Here is a 22,916-nt window from a genome sequence, read left to right as displayed (position 1 = left end):
CGGATGCGGCTGGCAGCTGCAGCAAATGATGCTGCATAGAACTAACCCGTTCACCTGCGCCGACTTTTAATCTATTTTAAATGGTAATGGTAATGGTACGGTGCGACCGGATGATGGTTCACAACGACCGTGTCCTTTAAACGGGTCGGTGGGACTTTCGTCCGTTTGTAACGCCATTTGTCAACGATTTATCAGTGTCCCGCCAGGGGTATTATTTATGATGCCCTGTGTCTTGCACCTGCCGTCCATCGATAGTGGTCGATGTCATTAATTGATTCGTAATTGCATCCGGGAACCGGTATTAATTGTACGCCGCTAAACTGTTAATAAATAAATCCCGTTTTGGTATTTAAAATAAAATTTATTTGTATATTTCACTTGAACAAACGATAATATCTTTTCATTGCGATTGGGGGCTAACAAACAAAACAGATTTTTTTTGTTTTTTTATTGCTGGGCGTGCACAAGGATAATAACAATATTTGATGGTCTAGCCTAGAGATAAAAACATGAATAATCGCTGACTGATTGGCTGATCGGCTTCAATAACATTAACATGCATTTACAAATAGATAATTGTATAAATAATTTGACTATTGACTAGGGATAAATTTGTCGTATTTGCTTCGTTTCTTTGCTAATTGGCTAAATATAATGTGTATATTTGGATAGAATGCAATGCAGCAGCGGAATAAATAGAACATCGAATGAGTTGCACTGGGCAGCCTAACTACTTAGCACTAGCGGGTTATGTAGATATAGAAATTCATGAGGCGGCGGCGAGATTCCATTGTTTTAGCTCGTGCCATTTTAAAATTGTTTAACTTCGAGTTTCAATTCGCCGCCCTTTTAAACTCACCACTCGGGGTGTGCGACTCGGCTAGAGTCGCGGGCGTGGGCGTTGGGTTCTTAGCTAGACTAAACGGATAGGTTTCTTCGATTGGCAAGAAAATAAAGCTCGGCATTGCGTTTGCACCTCTACGAGATGTAAAGCTCCACGCAGGAGTTGCTCACGAGGGGCGTGGCAGCTGGGCCCGCCGCCCCCTGGCTGCCCGTCTTCAGCGGGGGCGCAGCGGCACTGGTGGGCGTGGCGTGGTTCGTGTCTATGCTGAGCAGCGTTTGTGATGCAGATGTAGCAGTTGACGCCTCCTGAGGCGTTGGGGGCGTGGCCATGGCCCCAGTGGGCGTGGCACTCCCACTCTCCGCCCTTCCATTCAAAGCGATCGCTGGCAGATTCGCTGGCATCACCTGAAGGGGTAACTTAACCGGACTGCCGTTGACACTTCCGCTTCCGTTTCCGGTCGTCGTGGGCGAGAACTGCTTGGGCGGCACAAAGGACACGCCCCCCTTGGTGGGCGTGAGTATCAGGCCAGTGCTAGTGTTCGAAATGGTCACGCTGGGCGGCGAAAGCGGCGAGGGTGGAAAGAAGTCCAGCGGATACTGCAATATAGAAAGCTGGTTAGTAATTTCCATCATTTCATACCTATTTAGGACTATTTCTTCTAAAAATGTTCTGTATCTGAGTCATACTACATCTTTTATGCCCAAGAAAATCTAAAAATCTAAAAACTTTTTATTTTGGACACTTGGGAAAGTGTGTTTAATGTTTCATCGAGTAGGTTTATTAAGGATTGTTAAGCCAAACAGAAAAAATTATCAGCTTATATTCACAGGTAAATGGAATAATGTTAAATTGATATTGAAAATTGTATTTTCGATTTATCTCTCTTCGGAAAAAAATCATATCAAGTGATACGAAGCGTACCATCTTAGTAAATATAGAAAATTTCATTAAAACGAGTATAATATTTTCTTTAAGTTAGATTACTGTAGGCTCCATGATGATCATATTCCAAACCCTTTACATCAAGTAAATGGTTAATCTAGCCCTGAACTTTTCCAGCTCATAAAGGAGTGTTTCAGAACCAACTAGACATTGAAAATTGTAACTTCGATTTATATCCCTTCGAGAAAATCATTAAAGTAGTAGGAATCGTATTGTATTATTAATTATAATAAATTTCATCAATACGAGTATAATCTTTTCTTTTTCTGTACTCTTAAATAACCCTGAACATTTTAGTTGATAGTGTACGTTAGATTGCTGTAGGTTCTATGATGACAATATTCCAGGCACCTTTATATCAATTTAAAGGTTTATCTAACTATGAACTTAGTGTTTCAGAACCAACTTAACATTGAAAATTGTAATTTCGATTTATATCCCTTCGAAAAAATCATTTAAGTACTAGAAAGCGTATTGTATTATTAGTTATAATGCATTTCATCAATACGAGTATAATCTTTTCTTTTTCTGTACTGCTAAAGAACCCTACACATTTTAGATCATACTGTAAGTTGACTTGCTCTCGGTTCTATGATGATCATATTCCAAGCCCCTTTATATGAATTTAATGGTTTATCTAACCCTGAACATTCAAATTTTCCAGCTTATAAAGGAGTGTTACTTTCGGGGAGTGGGGATCCCCCCGATTCTGGTTTTCTAATTCTTACCAGGGGCTGCGAGGGCGAGTGCGCCCCCGGCTGGCTGTAGTAGGTGGTGGGCGAGACGGGCGGACTCGGGTAGGGCCAGTAGACGAGCGGCGGCGGGTAGAAGGCGGAGGCCGGGTGGTGGTGCGGATGGTGGTGCGAGCGGGGCGTGGCCAGCAGGGGCGTGTGCGGCGGCGGTGGGGGCGGGGCCGCGCCGTAGGCCGGAAAGGGACCGCCGAAGTGGGCGCCCAGCACAGTGGCACCTATGTGGATACAAACAAAAGGGTGTTATTACGCTAAATTCTCATCTTCATCTCCAGGGGCTCCTCTAAAGGAAAGAGGCCTTCTTCTTTCGGGGAACTTGGGGTAATAAGTGTTGTGAGTATGGCTTTTGCTTGTTGAAAGGAAAAGGGGTGGAAAAGGGTTCAGCAGACATATACAAGATATACAGGTATATATTTGTGGGTTTTCAGGTGTACATCAGCCGATCATCTCAGCTTCTGCATTGATTTTTATAGTGGCAACTCAGCCACTCTGTTCTCGATTGTTTTAGTTGTTACTGGGTTAGTTAGTGATCTTATCTCCGTAATTAATTGGCCAGTTAGTTTGTCGGTTAGCAGGGGCAAAATTGTATTCAAATCACTCACCGTTTCACCGTTTAGACATTGCAAATGGTAGGAGAGACATATATAGTTGGTATTTTTTGGAACGAGTATCTTACCACCTCACCCAGAGACCATGAAACAGTTGCGCACAAGTACGAGTACAAATTTTGAACATGTTTAGCCGATTGTTTTTGGTAATTTTGATTTGGTTTGTATTGCTTTTTTGTTTTGTTTTTGTTTCATTGTTTTGTTTTTTTTTTTGTTTAATCCAAGCACCAGGACCGTAATTGATTATATAGTATGCGCCCGAGGGAACAGACTGCGTCGAGTTACATACAGGATGCGACTATGACTAGTACGATCATGATGGACATTCCACTTAGAGTTACGATAGTATTTATGTGGCTAGAACAGTGACGGAAACAGAAACCAAACAAACTCCAAATGCCGATTCCAGATATCCACTCCCTTGGACGAGGCGCTGAAAACGCGATCGAGTGTAAAGCTTAGCCCAAGCCCGATACCCCAGTTACATGTACATATAGGTGTTTCAATGAGGGGATAGTGTGGGGATTAGGGAGGGGGATTTGGGACTAGGATATCTCTTCTCGTTTCGGGATCATCAGTGTTAGTTAGGAATTAAACCCATTATGATCTCGTGTTGGTTGTTAGTGGGTCTGGGTTCGATCCTCTACTCATCGGGCGACACACAAAAGAGCGAAAGGGTTGGTGACAGTGTGAGACAGAGATAGAGAGAGAGCGGGCTTAGTTTAGGCGGTATGTCGTATTTTATTGATGTAAAAAATTAATCAAAGATTGGTTTTACTAACATCTAGTGGTAAAAAAGAATGGAATATCAAAAATCGTAAAATTTCCAAAAAACATTAAAAACTGCTGTGCGTACGAACTAGTTAAGTAGATATTATTGATTATGTGTGTTGTTTCTTTAAAGTGGCCGCTTAACCCGCTCGGAAGCCACTCGATTGCCATACTACATAAAACTAGTGGTTAAATTAGGCTAGGCGCAGACTATCTTTCCCATGCCTTTCCCTAGCTAAGCTCGATCTTCCCAAGTCGAACGGAACTTAGTGTTAGACGCAGCAGGACAAGAGGTAGAGGTGGATATAAGGAGCTGGATTTTTTAAGGGGTTGGGGGTCAGGAGATCAGTTCCTCCTGGAAGACAAAAGCTGACATAAGCTCGCTTTGCAAAACGCTCGATAACTTAACCACTGTCTTAACGCGAAAGAAGTTCCTTAGCTTAAATTGCAGAATTTCAATGAACTATTAAAGTGCCGAACCATGTTCTATATATTGTAGAATTTACCTTATCGTTTTGTTCCGAAATAATAATTTCTCAAGAGTTAAGACAGTCTTAAAGCTAGCAAGCACTTTGCAGGGATGTAAGCCCGAGTCACCAGTAACCAGTTATCATCCGATTATGCAGACTAGACACACTATATGTATATATATAGACACTAAAGCGCCCCAACTTACAACAAGCTTTAGACTATAGATCTAGCTGATCCCGAGACTAAATTAGTGATGACAAAGAACACACAAACAGTGAGAGATATTGATATCGAGAGATAGAGATAGTGACATAGTAGAGAGTATTATCCCGTTTGCGACTAACACCAGTTACGCACACTTAAGAGCTACACCATAGATCTAGGCACTATTTATAGGGTGTACGGTATTGCAAGTCAGACGATGAGATTATTAATATTGATTGTTTGATTGTTAGCGGCCATGGAGAGACACGGGAAAAGATTGCCGGTAGAATTGATTAATGCAAACCCATTTTACAAGTCGCATGGTCTTAAAGCTAGCGTGTATATAGTAAATGTAGGCTTATAAGTCGATAGGCACACAGCTCCACCCATCGATGGTTGTTATTCCAAAACGTTTCTTTCTTACAGAACAGGGTTTCGTGGTATTCTCGTGTTAGCCCGTAAACAATTCTCGGTTTCGGTTTCGTTTTGGGGTTCTGTTTCGAATTCAGTTTAAATTTGCGCTTGAGCCAACACCTGACGTGGTTCATGGAGGGAGGGGAACTTGAATGTATATTTTAAGGAGGGTTCCAATGGGTAGGCACTAAAATTAGATTGCACTGAATGGGTGTGTATCCACCCAGAAGATCTCGCTCCCTCCATGAACCACGTTAGCCTCTGTTGATTGCCTTCAGAATCGGAGGGCAGAAAAGGATATATATATATAGATATATTCCCAGGATATATACTTCCTTCTGCCTCACGCACGCACACACACACACCAAGCTTATATAAAAAATAAAAGTCCATACATATGTGTGTGGAATGCTTAATAGAACACAAGTGATCAGGATCCTTTTGATCCTGTTTTTATAAATTCCCTCTGTTAGCTGGTTTACTTATGCGTGTGTATGGGTGAGCAGTGCTTGTGGGTGTGTGTGTGTATGCCCGTGTCGTTGTATATTAAATATATATAGTAAGTATTATTCGCTTAGACCATAGACAAGTATGCTTAGGCTACTACGAGTACTCCATACAAGAAAAGTACTTAAGTCTACATTCCAAATCGGTAATAATTAAGCTCTATAGAATGTCTGGTATGATGCGTTGTGTGTGTGAGTGTGTGGTGGCCATGATGATACATGATATATGGTTATGTTTGTGCGCCTTAATGTAGGTATTATATGGAACACCCCACCCACTCACGGAATGTGCCCGAAGTGCTGGAGTTTGGAGCGCTTATTTCAGGGTTTTTAAAGATTGCTTTCGAGGATCTATTAGATCCCCGAATTGAAGTACGAATAAACATTGCTGGACTGACGGTTTAGGGCTCTTTTGGCCGCACTGGCCGCCGCTGCCGCTCCAGCCGCTTCCTGCTGGAAGGCGTTCTCGTACGAGCGCTTCATCGACTGACTCAGCGAGGAGTTGCCCGCGGCAGAGGCCGATGTTGCTGCTGCCGCTGCCGCTCCTGCTGCAGCTGCTGCTGCTCCCGGGGACACGCCCACTCCCGAACCCGCCCCCGCAGCGGACATATAGCTAAGCGGAAAGGGCGGCAAGTAGGCGGCCGAGGGTCTCTGCATGAGGACAAACTGTGGCTGACCCTGCTGCAACATCGCACTGGCATACAGTTGCTGTTGCTGCTGCTGCTGGTGTTGCAAGTAAAGCGGATGCTGCTGCAGCATGGCACTGGCATACAATTGCTGCTGCTGCTGCTGTTGTTGCTGCTGCTGCTGCTGCTCAGCCTGCTGTCGCACCAGCAAGCTCTGCTGGGCTATAAACTGGGCCTGCTGTTGGGCCAGCAGAAAGGGCGTGGAGGCCGCCGAAGCGGTCGGAGGAGGCGGCAGCGAGAAGGGATTGAGGGCGTAACCCTGAGGGGTTAAAGTCACAGCGGCATTTTGCAACGAGGCAGCGGAATGAGCTGCTGCTGCTGCCGACGATGGCTGACCGGCAGCGGCGGCGCTCATCAGGGAGGCCAAACCGGAAGCGGAAGCGGCAGCGGCAGCCGAAAGACCCGGCAACATGGCCGACGAGGGGGACAATCCGTGGTGGGCGGCGGCAGCGGCTGCTGCTGCTGCTGCCGCATGGGCGTGGCCCGGGGCGTGCGCATGCGCATGTGAGTGCGGGTGAGTGTGTGGTGTATGAGTGCCGCCGAGCGGCGACTGAGCGGTACCGGCCGCAACGGTCGTCGGCGACTGACCCGCCGAACTGAACATACCCGTGGTGGCGGCCAGCAGGGACTGCTGCTTGTGGGCGTGGCCCAGATGCGGCGGCGGCGGCTGGGCCACCGGCGAGGCCAGTCCGCCGTTGAGGACCATGTTCATGTCGTCGCCGGAGCACTGGAACACCTCGATGTACCGGTACTTCTTGCCGAACATCATGTAGTGATTGTGCCTGCGCTGCGCACACAAACGGGCCGATTCCTCCTGGTCCATCTGGATGAAGGCCTCTCCACTTGGTTGACCCTGAAAGGAATCATTTTATGATTATTACGTGTAATCAAAGCAGTTAGATATAGAAAACCCACCTGTGCATTGATCACCATGTGCACGCCCTGGTAGATGATGTGCTTGGCAAAGTCGTCGAGGAAGTGCAGGATGTGCTCGACCATCGCCTCGTAGGGCAGTCCGCGCAGCCGGATGCAGTTCTTGGTGGTGCCCGAGGTGATGAGGTGCTGTGTGGGGAGAGGGAGAGCGGGAGGTGGCACGGGGGGGCACAGGTTAGCGTGGCTGGCTCCGAGGCTGTGTGCGAGGCTGTGGGCACCCACCTGCGGCAGCAGCGGCAGCTGCATCGTGGGCAGTTGGGCGATCAGCGGCGGCTGGCTGTGCCCGCCGCCCGACTCGTAGTTCTTGGGGTCCATCGACCGGTTGAGCACCTGCTGCACCTCGGCCGTCGTGGAGCGGAATAGCTCGATGTACCGCTGGCCGATGGACTCGCGGTGACGTCCCAGCGCCTTGGGCGCGTCCGTCTCGTGGGCGAAGAGCACGAAGGCGTCCCCGGTGGCCCGTCCGTCCGGCTTTTTGACGAATAGCACGCCCTCACTCCCGTCGAGAACGTGGCAGGGCGGCGTGTCGCCAGTGGTGAAGAAGTCCAGCTGGATGGGGAATATATTTGATTAGTATATTGATCATATTAGTGATATGGTATTATATTTAGAGATTGTTCCTCAATGCAACTGGTAATACGAGCATTTCTTGATAAATCTATAAAATATTCATTACTAAACCACCAATAAATTATTAATGAATTATCATTGATTTATTAGTGAATTAATAATGAATTACCTGTAAATTACCAGTGAATGAAAAGTGAATTACTAGAAAGTTCTAATGAATTAAGAGTGCATTTTTTTGGTAGTTTCCAGTGAATTAGCAATGAATTATCAATGAATGCTTACTGATTTATTAGTGAATTATCAGTAAATTACTAGTGAAATAACAGATAATTATTATTGAGTTACCAATGAGATATCAGTAATGATTGGTAAGTTTTCAGTGATTTAGTAGTAAGTTAGTAACTCATTTTTATTAGTGAACTGTTACTGAATTTTTAGTGAGTTACCAGTACATTACTCATTAGTTACCAATGAATTACAAGAGGATTATCCCATTTTTGTATAACAAATGTCGTTCTAAATAACATTTGCACATTGGTATTGATATTCATTTATGTAGTTAGCAGGTAACATCCCTGTACTGACACCTAAAAAGTCCCCAGAACTCACCACTTGCTTGGCGGTGGCGTCGTAGGGCAGTCCCCGCATCCGAATGATCACCTGGGCGCCCTTCGAGAGGAAGGCCTGTGCCTCATTGGAGGCACCGCCGGCGATGGCCAGGAAGTCCTCGCCCGAGGCCCGGTACACCTCGATGTAGCGGGCTCCGATGTGGTGCTTGTGCCGCTTGAGCGCCATGTCGCGATGCTCCTGGCACACGAAGCGGATTAAAGCCTCGCCGTTGCGACGTCCCAGCGGAGAAAGACAGAGGGCTACGCCGCCCCTGGATTTCGGAGAAGGGAAGGGCAAAGGGAGCGGTTAGAGGATGGGTAGTGCGATAAAGTGGGTCGCCCGTAATCTCGACACGGCCGACCCCTGACCGTCTTATCAATGGGTTGGCGGTTGGCTTGAGTAAAACCCAAACATATTACTCACTTGGCTACGTTGAGGCCGCGGAAGAACTTGGCTATGTCCTGGTCGCTGCTCTGCCAGGGTAATCCTCTGGCCCTCACTATACAATTGCCGTCGACCTCGTCGTCAATGGAGCTGTGGGGACAATAGATGGGAAAATCTATAAGTTCTGGAGGTTCCATAGAAAACCCTATCCTATCCAATCGGGTTATGCAATATATGGAACGTCTTCTTGGGCAAGGAGAAAAAGGCGTCGGAGTCACGTTCCGATGTGCAGCCAAAGTTCTTGACGATTACCAAGTCGCATAAACATTTCTGCTGACTCTCCCGCAAACCCATACTCGCACAAATAAAGCAGAATGTCATGCATAAATGGGCCAGCAAAAACAAAAAAAAATAATGGAAATAAAACCAGACGAGCTGTGCGAACAAATAACAAAATGAATAATCAGAGTTTGGCACTCGGGCAGCAACAAGGAGTTTTCACAAAATTGGCAAGAGCAGAAAGGGGGGTGAGTTACCTTTGTAGCTTTGCAGCTAATTGAATATTTTATAGTGATTGGGTCGAAAAACAGAGCTCTATAGGTAAATTAAATTTTCCAAGGCGATCTTGCGATAACAAAAGCCGTGCATTCACGTTGCCTCTGATCCGTTACGATGCCACCCGATACCACACGATCCCATTGTCCGAGAACCGAAAACCGAAAACCGAGAACCGATCCCGTGGAAATACTATATAGTATGTGGCTCTACGATCGACCTCTTATCGCCTCCCAATCCAAACGAAGACTGACGAGAGCGACGCTCCCAGCTCGGATTTGTGGGGGCCTTCTTCCAGTGTCTGGCTTTTCGAGTGGTTTCTTTGTGGGCTCGGCGATCGTCTTGAGTTTTCACTTTTGAGTGAGTTATTCCCACTCGAAATAGTGCTGGGATCACAGCTGAGAGGGGCTTGAGTCGAGTTGGGTTTCGGTGATTTCGGCGAACTAGTTCGGACGGACTCAAAACAGAAACAAAGGCCCGCACTCACCAAATTCCAGGTTCCAGTACCAGGTTGACCACTTCGTTTGCAGCAAATTTGTGACCTGTGGAGAGATAACTTCAGGTAGTACAACAATTCGGGGAAAAGATCTGAGCTTTATGGCTTACCTGCCTGCAGCAGGGTCTGGATCACAGTGACCATGTCGCGAGATTCGCGAATGTAAAAGTCGTTGTCCTCCACCGATGAGCTGTTGAGTTCTGTGGGGATTTAAGTAAGTGAAACTAATTAGAAGACTTGTAAAATTAATTAAGCGAGATAAAAACCATATTTTTATTAAACCTACTTGTATTTTGAACAGAGTATAAAAGAGAAACAAATGAAAATAAAGTCACTTGACAAAACTTGATTAAGAAAGATGGAAAAAAATTAAAATAGAATTTTAAGATGTAAGATAATATTTAAATGAATAACATTATAAATATATATATTTATTTATTTAAAATTTTTGGTTTAAAAATTATATTTAAAGTGCAGTAACTGCAAAAGAAATAAAAACTAAAATTTTAAATAAGCTCTTAAGTATTTCATGAATTCAAATACATTTTAAAATTCAGTGAAGTTTGAAGAAAGGAAAAATAAAAGACCTTTAAGTAAGTAAAACTAATTAAAAAACTTGTATGTAATTAAGCCAGATAAAAACCATATTTTGTATTAAGTCTACTTGTATTTTGAACAGAGTATAAAAGAGAAAAAAATGAAAAGAAAGTCACTTGACAAAACTTGATTAAGAAAGATGGGAAAATATTAAAATAGAATTTTAAGATGTAAAATAATATTTAAATAAATAAAATTTTAAATATATATATTTATTTATTCAAAATTTTTGATTTAAAAATTATATCTAAAGTGTAGTAACTGCAAAAGAAATAAAAACTAAAATTTTATATAAGCTCTTAAGTATTTTATAAATTCAAATACATTTCAAAACTCTTTGAAGTTTAAAGAAAGGAAAAATAAAAGACCATTTAGCGAAAAACGCATTAAGTAAACTTAATGGAAGACTATTCAAATTAGTTAGCGAAAAAATCACAGATATTTGCATAGTGGTTTTGGATACAAAATGACCTGGTTACAATCCCATCTCAACTCACCTCCCAGCATCTCGGCGATGGACTGAGGCATGGGCTGCGCCGGCGCCTGGAGCATCTTCTTCACGTCCTTGACTGGGACGAGGGCGCGGGCAAGGTCGCCGGACTTGTAGCGCAGGAACTCCTTGCGCAGGTCGCTGAAGCGATTGTAGTACGCCGGCAGCTCCACGTCCTTGGCACTGGCCTCCCGGTGGAGGCACTGCCTCAGGGGCAGCTGGCCGTCCGTGACGAGCTTGATCTCCGTATCGTGGAGCGACAGAGATCGCAGGTAGGCATCGAACTAAAGGGCGGAGGAGACATGGAATAATTAGTACCCAATTGCAATTAGCACTTCTCATGGGGCAAAGGTTAGTAGACAGGGTGGGGAAAAGTATCCCAAACATTCCACTGCATCGAGAGGAAAAGCAGTTACTTTGGGTCACTGATAGTGCCACATTCCCCACACTCGCCCCAATGCCATTGGCTTAAACCCGTTTGCTGGCCCGGCAATTATTGCCAATTAAGTGAACAGTTTTCAGCCGTGTCATGGTGAATAAATATAACACGCGGCTTAATGTCGCATTACCCGCTCGAAATCGAAGTCAAAATCGCCCCAAAGCAAGGAGTATAATCCAGATGACATCACTAATCCCAAGCCAAGCCACCTTGCCACCCCTTTCGAATGCAGCTTCATCCACGGGCAATGGCTTTATTGGCCCTATTGACTTGGCCAATTAGTATGCCAGACTTGTGCCGGATTCCCAATGCGTCACGCGTTGATCTCGACAGGGGAACAAAGGTTCCCAGGTGCAGTTTTAAACTTAAAAACGAGCTAAGTAATTGCCTTGACCAATGGGATGTCATACAAAGAAGATTAGATTAATTTATAAGGTCTAGAACGTTTAAATCAGAAGTTAAAGTTCAATCATACACTGTAATGCCATTTACTACATACTACATTTTTAAACAAAGAAAGTAATAAATGTGGGTCATAATCAAGTCACTAGAGCCTTTTTAATATTTCCAAGAACTTTGAAATTCCGCTGAACTAAACCTTTTGAACTCATGAGCAATAAAGAACCTAAGCTCAAAATCATGTTTATCTAAATGTATTGCTATCATTAAAACAAAAATATGGTAATAATATAAACTATTTTCAGATTAGTCAAGGTTCAGAGGGTAGCAAATGTTTAAAGTAAGGCCCTTAAAAGCTCATGATTTTTCAAACATTTATAGCGTTTGCCTTTACATCCTATATCAAGATCTTTTATCTGCGTCAGCAGCCAATATTGTATGTCGCATTTGTTTATAGAGCGGCGTTCTCCAGTTCTTGTGTCAGAATGGAACCGAGGGCTTGCCTGGAGTGTTTGTCTTATCAGTGGGTCAGATAAGCGCTGAAGGGGTAGGAGGTTATACTCCTCGCATTCTGAACGGGTGTGGAATCTGTGCTGGGCCAAAGGTCTTTAGAGGATAATGCAATCCGGCATGACAGCGCGAGAAACTAGCCGAGTCACCATGACGTCCTCAAATCGGAACTAGATCTTGAATAGGTGTTACCTGATAACGTTCAATACGTGAAGCACTAATGTCATTCATCTTTTTCTACACAGAAAAATAATATGTGTCTCTTTTACCAATTCAGAAATAAAAAAACTGTTGTAACTCTTTTAAAAAGGAAGGTTAAAGGTTTCTAAAAAAACTTATCAGAATGACTTTTATTTGACTAGTTTTAATCATTTCTAATGTTCTTGCTTAAACATTAGAACCACTAAACTGTGAAATAGTAAAAAAAAAACTCATTATCTTCATTTTGTAATACTATTTCATGGTTATTTTTAATATTACTAAATTAAAATTATTTTAGGCTTACACGCGTTTTCTATTTTCAACAGTGTATATTTACTGGTGGTAACACGATTCCCATTGATAATAGTCAGGGCAAGGACCAACAACGACTCATTCTCTATTCAGAGGGAGCGTTCCATAAATAGACCCCTTCGAGTCCGATTCCCCCAAACCATGTGCATTTACTTATAGCATAGTGCAGGCCCAATCTTATCGTAATCAGCTGATAAACGCTTGGAGTCCAAACAACCCAAAACAACCCGAACAACGTGCTCTGATTACCGCGTGGATCAGATTGGATTACACTTATGTAGCTCTACGCACCTCTTCGATGGCCTCACTTAAGGGTTTTCCTGCCGCCTGGGCCTCCGCAATGGGTAGGATCACCTCTGATCCGTTCTCCACACTGGTTCCGTTGTTACTTCCGGTTCCACTGCCATTATTGGAGTCCCCAAGAATCGCCAGGGGTGGGGAACTGGCCGTGTTGTTGGTGACACTCGAGTTGTCCGAGGATCCCGAGATGGTGCGGTCTTTGATGAAATAGCCATCTGGCCGCACGAGTATTTGTTTGGTGCCCACGATCTGAAAATGTGGATAGCGATAGACGAGAAACAGTCATTAGTTTACCTTGACAATGATAAGTGTCAGTAATAATGATAGGGGTAATGAGATTTAAGTACCCTATCAAAGGGTACAGCTCACGGGTGTGTGTTTTGTTAAAGGGCAAAGCAAAATCATAATAATATTTAAATTGTTAATAATAGTTATGTATTTTTAAGATATAACACCATTTAAGACCTGAATTGAATTTATCAAATGAACAAACTTTAACTAAAGACTTTTTAGAACTAAAAGTTTTAGTCTAGAACCAACATTTATTTTTTATAGACAACCTTGAGGATACATATTTCCCAACAAATCGGAAATACTGTAAGCATGACTGTTCCCAGTCTTATCACCTAGAACAGAAACCCCTCTTGACTAAGGCAACATTTACTATCCCTATCATCCGATAGTGGGTCAAAAATACACCTGCAATCCGGGCCGCAATAGGTTTCTGAATCTTTCTGGGACAGTATTTTGGAGGCGTCTTGCAGAAAGCCCACAGACTATTCCCATCTAAAAACCACAATACCAATCCCTAGGGAACAAAGACGCTGCTTGCGTCAGCGGATATGCAAAGAAGTCTCGATCCGAATTGGAATCGAGGCTCCCTGCAGGTAGTTGGGCGCTATGCAAATTCAAAATGGGTAGGCCTTAGGAAGAAAAATAAAATTGTACTTTTCTTTGTTTTCCAATCTCTGCCGGCGTCCAAAATCAATTTACATAGGCTTTGAATGTCAGAACAATACTGGAACTGGAGGTGAAAAATAAAAGGAAACGAGGTGTACGAGAGTAGGGTTCCGAAGAAAATGAAAAATGCATGAGTTGCGGTCATGTTAAATTCAACACACAAGAATGTGGGCTTTACTTGGGGCTTAAGAGCACCCCTAATTATGCCAGCAAGGGGATCTCAAAATAGCCGATGTGATATATAGGGTATTGTCTGGAGTTTCCATTTACCCACTGATTTCAGGTCAATAGAAACACCGATTGATTAATTAAAGTTCAGCCAGCCAAGAGTTCTAATTGGCTCAAAAAGAGATTAAGAGCAAGCTCACCTGGTCCCCGTCTTACCCCTCGGCACTCCATTTAGACGACTTTTTGCAGTTTGTTTTGCGAATGTTAATTAACTTTAATTGTTGGCATGCGAGTCATAACTACTCTGTAATTAACATGCCAATTACTGCATCGGTATATGTAAGCCAGCAAATCAAGGAAATTGCACTCCAGCAAGAAATCTATAACAGAGAAATTCAATTCGAGATCGAGCTGACAAGAAAATGGATCAGCCGAGACGGAAAACGATGTTTCCGTTTTGGAAAGTCTATCTCCGTTCGAGGAGCCAGTTCTCTTATCACGCTGCCCCAGCAAATATACTCGTATATAACCCAAACGATCCGATTTGACAGTTTGGTCGTACTCCCCCTTTAGCTGTCCTAAATAAGACCCGCAGTCGCTCCATTAGGCAGGCAAATGACAGCCAGAATCGGTCAGCATGTTGGCCATTATTATTATAATTCGTTGTCGACTTCTATGGCAGGTGGGCCTTCAAATCCGAATCCAATATCAATTGCTGTCAGTGGAATATTACGATCACGATGATGCGGGGTACTAAACGACATGACACTTTGGTTTTTGAATACCATCTAATAGAGTTATCAGTACGGGCATTACTGACTCAATTTTGGATTTTAAGCGTTACACGTCTTTCGATGACAGGTTAGTATTAAATAACGTCGATACAATATTGCTTTCCCCCATAAAGATGGTTTATTAAACATTTTTTATTTTTTTGTCATCCTCTATTTGCAATCACGCTTTTGTCTGCTGATCTGAGGCAAACATATTCATAATTGCAACAAGTTTAAGGTTATCTATAGATATTTTCAAATTCGGTCAGATCGTATACATGGTGACGTTTTTATGATCAAGACATAGTGCCACTTTCCACTGGTTTTGCGAATACCGTTCGAGCATAATGTGTCTCGATATTAGCATACATTTCGCAGACTGAATTTGGTATTCAGATACCTACACTTAAATCAAAAGTCGAGTCTAGTCTGGTCTAGACTAGTATGGCTCATTAGGGTCTCATAATGTGCAGAGGGGATAATGAAGGGGGGTGCCGGAGAAAGGAAAGGATTTTGGAGAAATTCGAGCGTCTGCCGCTGACCCCTTGACCTGGCCAAAAATAGCAAGAGAAAAGCGTTATAATAGTACCAATAATTTGCGGCGGGGACTCACCACGAAGATTAACATAAAAATTGGCCCCGAAGTCGACACGTTTTGCGAAAGCCACTTAGCTGGAAGCCAGAGTTTAAGTTCGGATAATTAATTCACAATATTTTTGGCAGCCACCAACGACAAAAGCTGACCGCTCTGACATCGGGCCAGGGCCTTCGGATGAGTTGAAAAAATCTCTAGCTAAAGTAGAAGCGTTCGTAATACCGGCGGAACCCCAATGCCGCCATTAAATGCCATTTAAGATCGGCGCGGAGGAGGGCCTTAAACGGCCGGGCAGGACGGACAGGGAGTAGATGTAGCTGCACTTACTAAAATGTTGCGTGCCCGTCATAAAATCGCGACAATGTCAGGCAAACATCTCGGGTACCCCCGGCTAATGCCAGCAAATAGCCTCAAGAGCCCCGACCCGAGGGTACACACAGACCCATCTAATGGCCGGCAATTTCCTTCATCAGTTCTAGTCGGTGCGAAAACAACGTCCACAATATAGTATAAGTAATATATCTCCCAGTCGGTGTGCCTCTGAACACGCAGCCTCCGCCGGAATCGAAGCGCCCACGTAACCCCCCATACGATACGATACGGGTTTTTGTGTGCACTCAAGATTGTCAAGTATTGGGCAAATAAAATTGCGTATTGGAAGCGTCATTATTAGACCCCACGAAATGCATTGAAATGGGCAAGTCCTAATAGCGAGTCAATGCACACGATAATGGGGAGAATAAATTATTCCCACATTCTTAAATCCAAAACAAATCGTTTAAAAAATATGAAAAGCTTCTATTAAATATAGGAATAATACTTTGGCAATGAACTTGTAAAGATGTTACCTAATAATATAAAAAATACAATAAAACAAGATATCTAGTTTTCCTTCTATTCCCAAAATATTTCTTGAAGGATTGCAATCCCACAGCATTACATCATTTCCAATTTGAAAATCTTCTGTATGCTTTCTTGGAAAACTTGCTTTGGCGCTTGACAAATACTTTTTAATGGCAGGCGATAGTTTGTCGGGGGAATTTCGCAATGCCATGGAGCCGGCTGAGGGCTTTTGACGAGACTGCAAGTCTCGGTTGTTGGCCTGCCCTTAGCCACCTCGGATGTTTAGAGATCTTTTCCAAACAATTAGTGTCAATCGCTTGGCAAACTCAAAATATGCAAATATCCATATACAATGTGCATGCCCCTTCAATTCCTCAACACCCATTTGGGTGGGATCTTCCCAAAAATCATAAACTAAAAAACAGAGAACGACACGTGGATCTTGGAAAAGTCCACTATATAATAGGGTTCAAAAGTGTCAAGCTCAACATTCTTGTCTCCAGCTTTGTAAGTATATGCTACAGAGATATGGCCACTAATTAGGTTTAAATCTGAAAATAATTGCAGTACAATTCAATGTAATCGCAGATATTTGCAAGCATTTCCTTTTACAGGTGTTGAGTGGTCTCAATATTGCAATATGACTGTGGGATAAGTACACTTTTGAAAATATTGATTTCATATTCAGTTAGGTATTCCGAAAAACCTTTTGAACTTCCGTTCGTAGGATTTTTAAAATGGCTTGCCCTACAAAAGCTCTCGCTTAGCATCTCCAACATTTGGCGAATCAAAACCGAGAGCTATAACATAATAAACGATCGCCATTCCACACAGTGGAAAGTGCAGCCCCAGTTTCTCTGTGTGTGAGAGGGCTCTGTTATCGCACAGCATTCATTAATTAAAGAGTAGGCGAGAGCCGAGCGACCCAACAAAATGGTGGCCAGTGGGCGGTGCCAGCCGAGTCTACCCCAGATGGATTATATACACTTCCTCATAGTAAAAATGTTTACTTCAAATATGAAGCAAATATGTTATAGCTATAAGATTTATAAAATAAATTTAAGTTAGGATTAAATCATCCTTTGAAAGGTATTCCCTTTCATATCAAAATATCAACTTAACCCCTCTAATAAGTATTTAGTTAGTAAATGGGATGTTGACTCACCTGTCCAGTGGTAACCTCCAGAAGAACAAAGACCAGCAATATGATCTCCTTCTCATCCGAACCAAGACCGGGTCCATTTTGGCCGCATGTGGCGATGTACAGTGAAACAACGTGCTCGGGAACCTGCATTTTGGCAATCTCTTCCTGTGATGATCGTGCTGAAGATGGTGGTGGATTGCTGGATGAACCAGTTGATTATTTCTATTGCTAGTGATTCTGCTCCTCGAACTGAAGCCTCATTCCCGACTAGCTTTGGATGATCTGCATCTCAGGGCTGCACCGCCAGCGGTTGTGCCTGAAATAAAGGGAATAGAGTTATTACACAATCTGCCAGACAAACTTAAAACTGCAAGACTGCACACTTGGACTTTGGGCTGAATATTAAGCAAGCACTAATTACGAGTGCGTTCAAGAAATGTCAAACAAAGCGAATCGGCTTGTGGCAGAGTCAAAGTTTGATATACCATACTATATATATTTACTATACATAATATAGTGTGAGCTCGGACTAAAAAAAACCAAAAAGAAAGCCAAAGTCCGGGGATTTGAGCGAGACTTGGCAAAACGCTTGACACCGCGACATTTTGCATATGCAATCCATCGGCCGTCCATCTGTCCGTCACTTAACCCATGTGTCGTTGCCAGTTTTCCCGCCGCGTTGCCGCTTTTCAGCGCCTGCATTTGTAATTGGCTCGGAGTGGAGCTTCTAAGACCGCTGACGTCAAGCGGGTCAAATTGAAATTAAAGTATTAACCCCCGGCTGGCGATTTGAAATTTAATTTCGCCCCGGCAAAACGAAAAGCGAAAAGGCAAACAGCAAACGGAGCACGGAGAACGGACGAAAAATTACAGTGCAATTTTATGAGCATTTTTAATGTGAAAAGTTTTACTCTTAATGAAAACACAAGACCCTCAGGGTTCAAACAAAATGGCGCTCATGGGTTAATCGGGCGCGCAGGCGCAAGTCGCTCTTTGTAGTCGTCAAGACTGCTCTTTGCTGTAATTAAAATTTTAAATAATGCATACGTGCAAAGAGGCCAGCCTGTCGTAATTGAGCCACTTTAAGTGCTCCTCGTGTCGGATCTGATCAGATCGGAACGGAAGCTGGGTTATACGTATGTATACTTTGATACAGTCCAACCTCATCATATAGTCCCAGCCTCAATCCTATGATAAGGCCAATCCTTAAAAGGGGTTCATACCTGTTGAACTCATTAGGTCCCTGTATTATCAATACATCAGTTTTTTATTGTAGTCTAAAGATCCATGATTATTCAAGTACATTGTTCTTGATTTGAGAACATTCGTTCTTAAAAACCGTGTAAGTACATTTTGGTATCAATGTTCTCAATATAAGAACGAAATGATGAAAAGAGAAAAGTTTAATTGAGTTTATTTATTATCTTTTTGATAAGTATACACTGCAGACTGAACTAATAGTTTATTTGTTGAGATATACAAGGTAAATACCGCCAATTCAACTTGATTCGAGCAAAATGAAACTATATTCAGCTTCAAAAAAGTCGTTCTATTTTTAAAAACATTTTCAACTCAGATGAGAACGTCAGAATTTTCTCTGTTTACCCACTAAAAAAATAAACCGTCATTATGAGACACCACAAATTTTAATAAGTGTTTTAAAAAGTCTAAAGTTTCAAGTTTGAAACCATAAGATAAGATAGATTTCCAAAATTTCCCAATTACTGATATTGGATTTGTGTATGTTGGACTTATAGAAGTTGGACTGTAGCATAACGCTCTGCTTTTATAGTCCACACTTGACTCGAAACTCGTATTGTTCGAGGGGATTTATCATCTCGAAGAGCGACCGTGTGGTAATGAGCGATTGCGGTTATAATCTTAGGTCTTGTGCAATTTATGACGTTTGCTTTTTACGGGTTTTAAACGTTTAACGTTTTTGCATCTTGCACTGCCCTTTGGTTCGTTTTTTTTTGCCCCCGTTACGGGGAAATCATCATCAATACAGGTTCCCACAATTTCTTACTCCCCAAAAGAATTACCTCTGTCTTCATAAGAAAAAATCCTAAACTGGTTCGTAAGTTTCTTACTTTTGACACTGTTTTTCGACCTCTGGGGCTAGTTAAACCGAAAAGTTGTAAGTTCACAGCTGCAATTAAAAGCCAAGGCCTAAAAGTGCCCCATTTCCTGTTCCGCGACTTTAAGCCCTTACAGCCCATTAAAACCTGTTGATTTATCCCAACCTTTCGAGAGTGGCATATCATAAGTCAGAGGCTTTTGATATGGTTTATGTGATTTTAATTGATTGCATTGGAAACGGTAGAGAGATACTGCCATACCAAAAGGGTAGACACGCATTGATAAGTTTTCCCTTTCGTTGGACACTCGATGGCAAATGGAAATGGAAAAGGTACTCTCTTCATTAATGAGTAACGGTACGCAAGTCTGGGCCCAATTAAACAAAATAAAGAATGACCGAAAAGACAATGGGAAAGCGTTATGGTTGTCATTAAAAAGAAGAAACCCAAAACACAGACCCTAACTGGAAATCAGACAGTGAGACTTTCGTAACTTGAACTATGTATGTAGCATACGATGAGGTAAGTCAAATAAGGTATTAGATATGAGGTTTTGGAAATAATGAAAAATGCAAGACAAAGTGTTGATCATTTCCGATTACTTTAGGTTAGAATAGTATTAGATATAAAGTACTGGAGCTAACTAAAAAATAAAAGCATTAATTATTTTTTTAAATTCTTAAATACTATGTACATTTAAGAAAGATGTATGGGATTTAAAACAGTAGTAAGGTAATTTTTTTAAGAAAAGAGAATAATGTTATATGATTGTTACAAGATTATTTTTATGAATCGGAATATTAGAAACACTATCAACCGATTGTTTATATAGCCACAAAACTTAGTAAACTAAGTAATCAGACCAAAGTTTTAAAGTCCTTATAATACATACATATGTATGTTGAATATGTTATATTGCTTTCGATGCCTTTAAAGTATCATTATTAATATTGATCGTAGTTAGATATCCAAAGAAAATTTGTTATTAAAGTTGGATTGCAAATGAAGATTAATCTCCGATCGTTACACTTTTGGGAAGACAATACCATGGACCCGTGATTAAAGACGAATTAGTGACAGGCGCAGCAGGAGGGCGATACAAAAAAGAGCTAATACCCCGACAACGGCAACAACTATTGCAATTAATGAATTGCTACCTGCCGATTGGTAAACCAGAAAGTGAGCAGATTTTACTTGCTGGTTGTTTGTTTTTTTTCGGACTTGCTTATTAAATTATGAATTGCGCAAGTTTCTTTTTTACGGTTTTTGTTTTATGCATTGTTCCCCGCTTGCAAATATGTGTCGTTGTTGTTGTTGCTGCCACTGGCGTGTGCCGTTAGTTGTTGTTGGGGCAACAGGAAACTTATGATTGCGCAAAATTGCTGGCGAGAAATGCCAATTGCCAAAGTTATTCACAAAAAGTAGAAAAAGTGGTAGAAAAACGCAGAGAAGAAGAAAAATGTTTTGGGCTCTCGCTATATCTGGATTTTTATCTCCTGCCACTCTTTTAACTGGATCTCACGCAAGCAACAAGTGCAACTCGAAAAGTATTGCTGTGATTCTGCCAATAAAAAAAAGAGGTCATCACTAGGCGAACTTTGAATGCCCTCTAATTTTCACCTGAGCAGCATGACTTTCAGTTTCATATTATCTTATCTTGGTAAAAATTTAAATTAGTAACTTAGATTTTCCAATAAAAAATAATCACAGAAAAACTATACTTTATATTATCTAAAAATAGGGTTATCTTTCTGATTTTGTTTCGTCAGCTACAGATTCTTTTAAAAAACTATACAGATCTTTTTTGAATGAAGGGTATTATAAACAAGTCGGCATCTCTTTCTCTCTGCATCTTCGTTTTTTGATCTCTTCTCAGTTAACTGTAAATTTGTTTTCACTTTGTTTAGCGCATCGCTTTACTGTTCTTTTCTTGTTGTTTTTGTTGATGTTGTTCATTCATTTTGGTATATTAAATAGATTGTTTGACTTACAGCAACAACAAGTGGTTCTCAATCGGATATTCACCCTCTCTGTCGCGCGCGCTCTTTATCTCTCTCTCCCTCTCGCTCTCTGGCTCTTTTTGTGGGATGCGACAGGTTGTTGGTAAAGGTAAATGATATCTACTCTACAGCTTCCTCCTGCTCCTCTTTATCTGCTTCCTCTCCTTCTTGCTCACTCTCTTTCCTCCTCTCCGCGCGGCAACTTAACTGTTTTTACTGTTTTCTTGTTTTATGTTTTTTTTTTCGTTCAACACGTTGTTGTATACATTGCACTTGTTGGCTTTTCACAATTTTTGGTTTTTATTGCACTTTCTTTTCTCTCGCACACACATGCACTGGTAGCCAACACACGTACTACAGTAAAATTTGATTCAACGCCTGCGTTGTTGTTGTGGCCTTTTGAATAGTTAACTATTTTAATTTAAAGCCAGCAAACAAGTCTTTTTCTTCTTCTTGACCTGTTGCTTCTAAAACTTTGTCTTGTTGTCTTTTTTCTAGTTTTTTTTCTGGTATGAGTGTGCGTGCCAGCGATTTATGAGAGTGTGTGTGTGTGTGTCGGAACTTTTTATTAACGCTTTTTTAACCGTCGCGCATCCGCTTCGTTTCAAGTTGAAAAAACAACTGATCGCCGCAGCGAAACGCAGGTAACCACGAAGGTAAATTAAGGTGAGTGAGCTGCGCTTGCCTAAAAAGAGCGGGCAGAGCGCGAGAGAGCAGGCCAAACAAGATTCCATCACGCACATACTAGCAAAAACAACAACACGGCCAGGTGTGTGTTTGCCAATAGGCTTCGATGGTTGGCAACGCGGGAGAGAGGGAGAGTTACCCGCACTCCTCAGCCTAAGCTTGACTTACAACAGAGAGCTAATCCGCTCTCCATTAGTTTCCCACGCTGCGCAAGACAGTTACGCTCAGTGAGCATGACTCTCTCTCTCACACAGAAGTTACCTGCTTCACCCACACACACTCACCTTCGCACACACACACTTACACCTGTACACTGTTTGCTCTGCCCGTCTTCTTCTTCCTCCTCTTCTTCTTCGCTTGCTCAATTACCAACGGAGAATGGAGAATATGCCCACGTAGAATAGTCCGCTTACCTGTTCACATTTCCTTTTGGCCAGAATCATCTCAGCTCAGCATTGTATTAACTAGTATTTAGTATCGACTAAAGTTTAGATATCACTATTTTCAGAGCGAGATACACAGAGCAAAAGCAACAGGCGACGGCGACTAACTGGCTGACAGTCGAGCAACGTAAACGCGTTTTGGTCTAAACGAAGGAGAGCGGGAGAGAGCGCAGGTGTCGGTGTGCGTGGGTCGCTTACCTGTGCAACACGCGAGTCACGACCCCAAACGACATAT

The 22,916-nt window shown here is 42.4% G+C and overlaps 1 protein-coding gene across 7 annotated transcripts; it reads right to left on the bottom strand.

Moving 5' to 3' along the window:
* Positions 1–340: 340 nt before the first annotated feature.
* On the bottom strand, positions 341–22,798 carry LOC119552150 (RNA-binding protein fusilli). Of its 7 annotated transcripts, XM_037861954.1 has the most exons (13): positions 21,543–22,150; positions 17,495–17,789; positions 12,982–13,239; positions 10,837–11,113; positions 9,853–9,942; positions 9,734–9,788; positions 8,731–8,841; positions 8,308–8,578; positions 7,351–7,677; positions 7,111–7,257; positions 6,802–7,048; positions 2,515–2,753; positions 341–1,440 (listed from the first exon to the last, which is right to left on the bottom strand). In XM_037861954.1, exons 2-13 carry the CDS (start codon positions 17,621–17,623, stop codon positions 979–981), a joined length of 2,613 nt encoding a protein of 870 aa, XP_037717882.1. In that variant the 5' UTR covers positions 17,624–17,789; positions 21,543–22,150; the 3' UTR covers positions 341–978. The 7 variants fall into 7 exon arrangements, with proteins under 7 accessions (XP_037717882.1, XP_037717881.1, XP_037717880.1 ...); XM_037861953.1 differs by having other exon boundaries at positions 7,111–7,677; positions 21,543–22,151; XM_037861952.1 differs by lacking the exons at positions 341–1,440; positions 2,515–2,753 and having other exon boundaries at positions 3,861–7,048; positions 21,543–22,157.
* Positions 22,799–22,916: the final 118 nt, after the last annotated feature.

This window comes from Drosophila subpulchrella, chromosome 2R (assembly GCF_014743375.2).
Source record: "Drosophila subpulchrella strain 33 F10 #4 breed RU33 chromosome 2R, RU_Dsub_v1.1 Primary Assembly, whole genome shotgun sequence".
Taxonomy (NCBI): domain Eukaryota; kingdom Metazoa; phylum Arthropoda; class Insecta; order Diptera; family Drosophilidae; genus Drosophila; species Drosophila subpulchrella.
The sequence above is the reverse complement of the archived record's forward strand: the minus strand, read 5'-3'. Positions and strand labels throughout refer to the sequence as shown.

What these genes read in the sequence shown, in the direction of transcription:
- LOC119552150 (XM_037861950.1), bottom strand. Translation starts at nt 17,623, where the DNA reads ATGCAGGTTCCCGAGCACGTTGTTTCACTGTACATCGCCACATGCGGC. An exon ending in TGGAGGTTACCACTGGACAG is followed by an intron (nt 13,240 to 17,494) that starts GTGAGTCAACAT and finishes CCACATTTTCAG; the next exon opens with ATCGTGGGCACCAAACAAAT. An exon ending in CATCGCCGAGATGCTGGGAG is followed by an intron (nt 9,943 to 10,836) that starts GTGAGTTGAGAT and finishes AAATCCCCACAG; the next exon opens with AACTCAACAGCTCATCGGTG.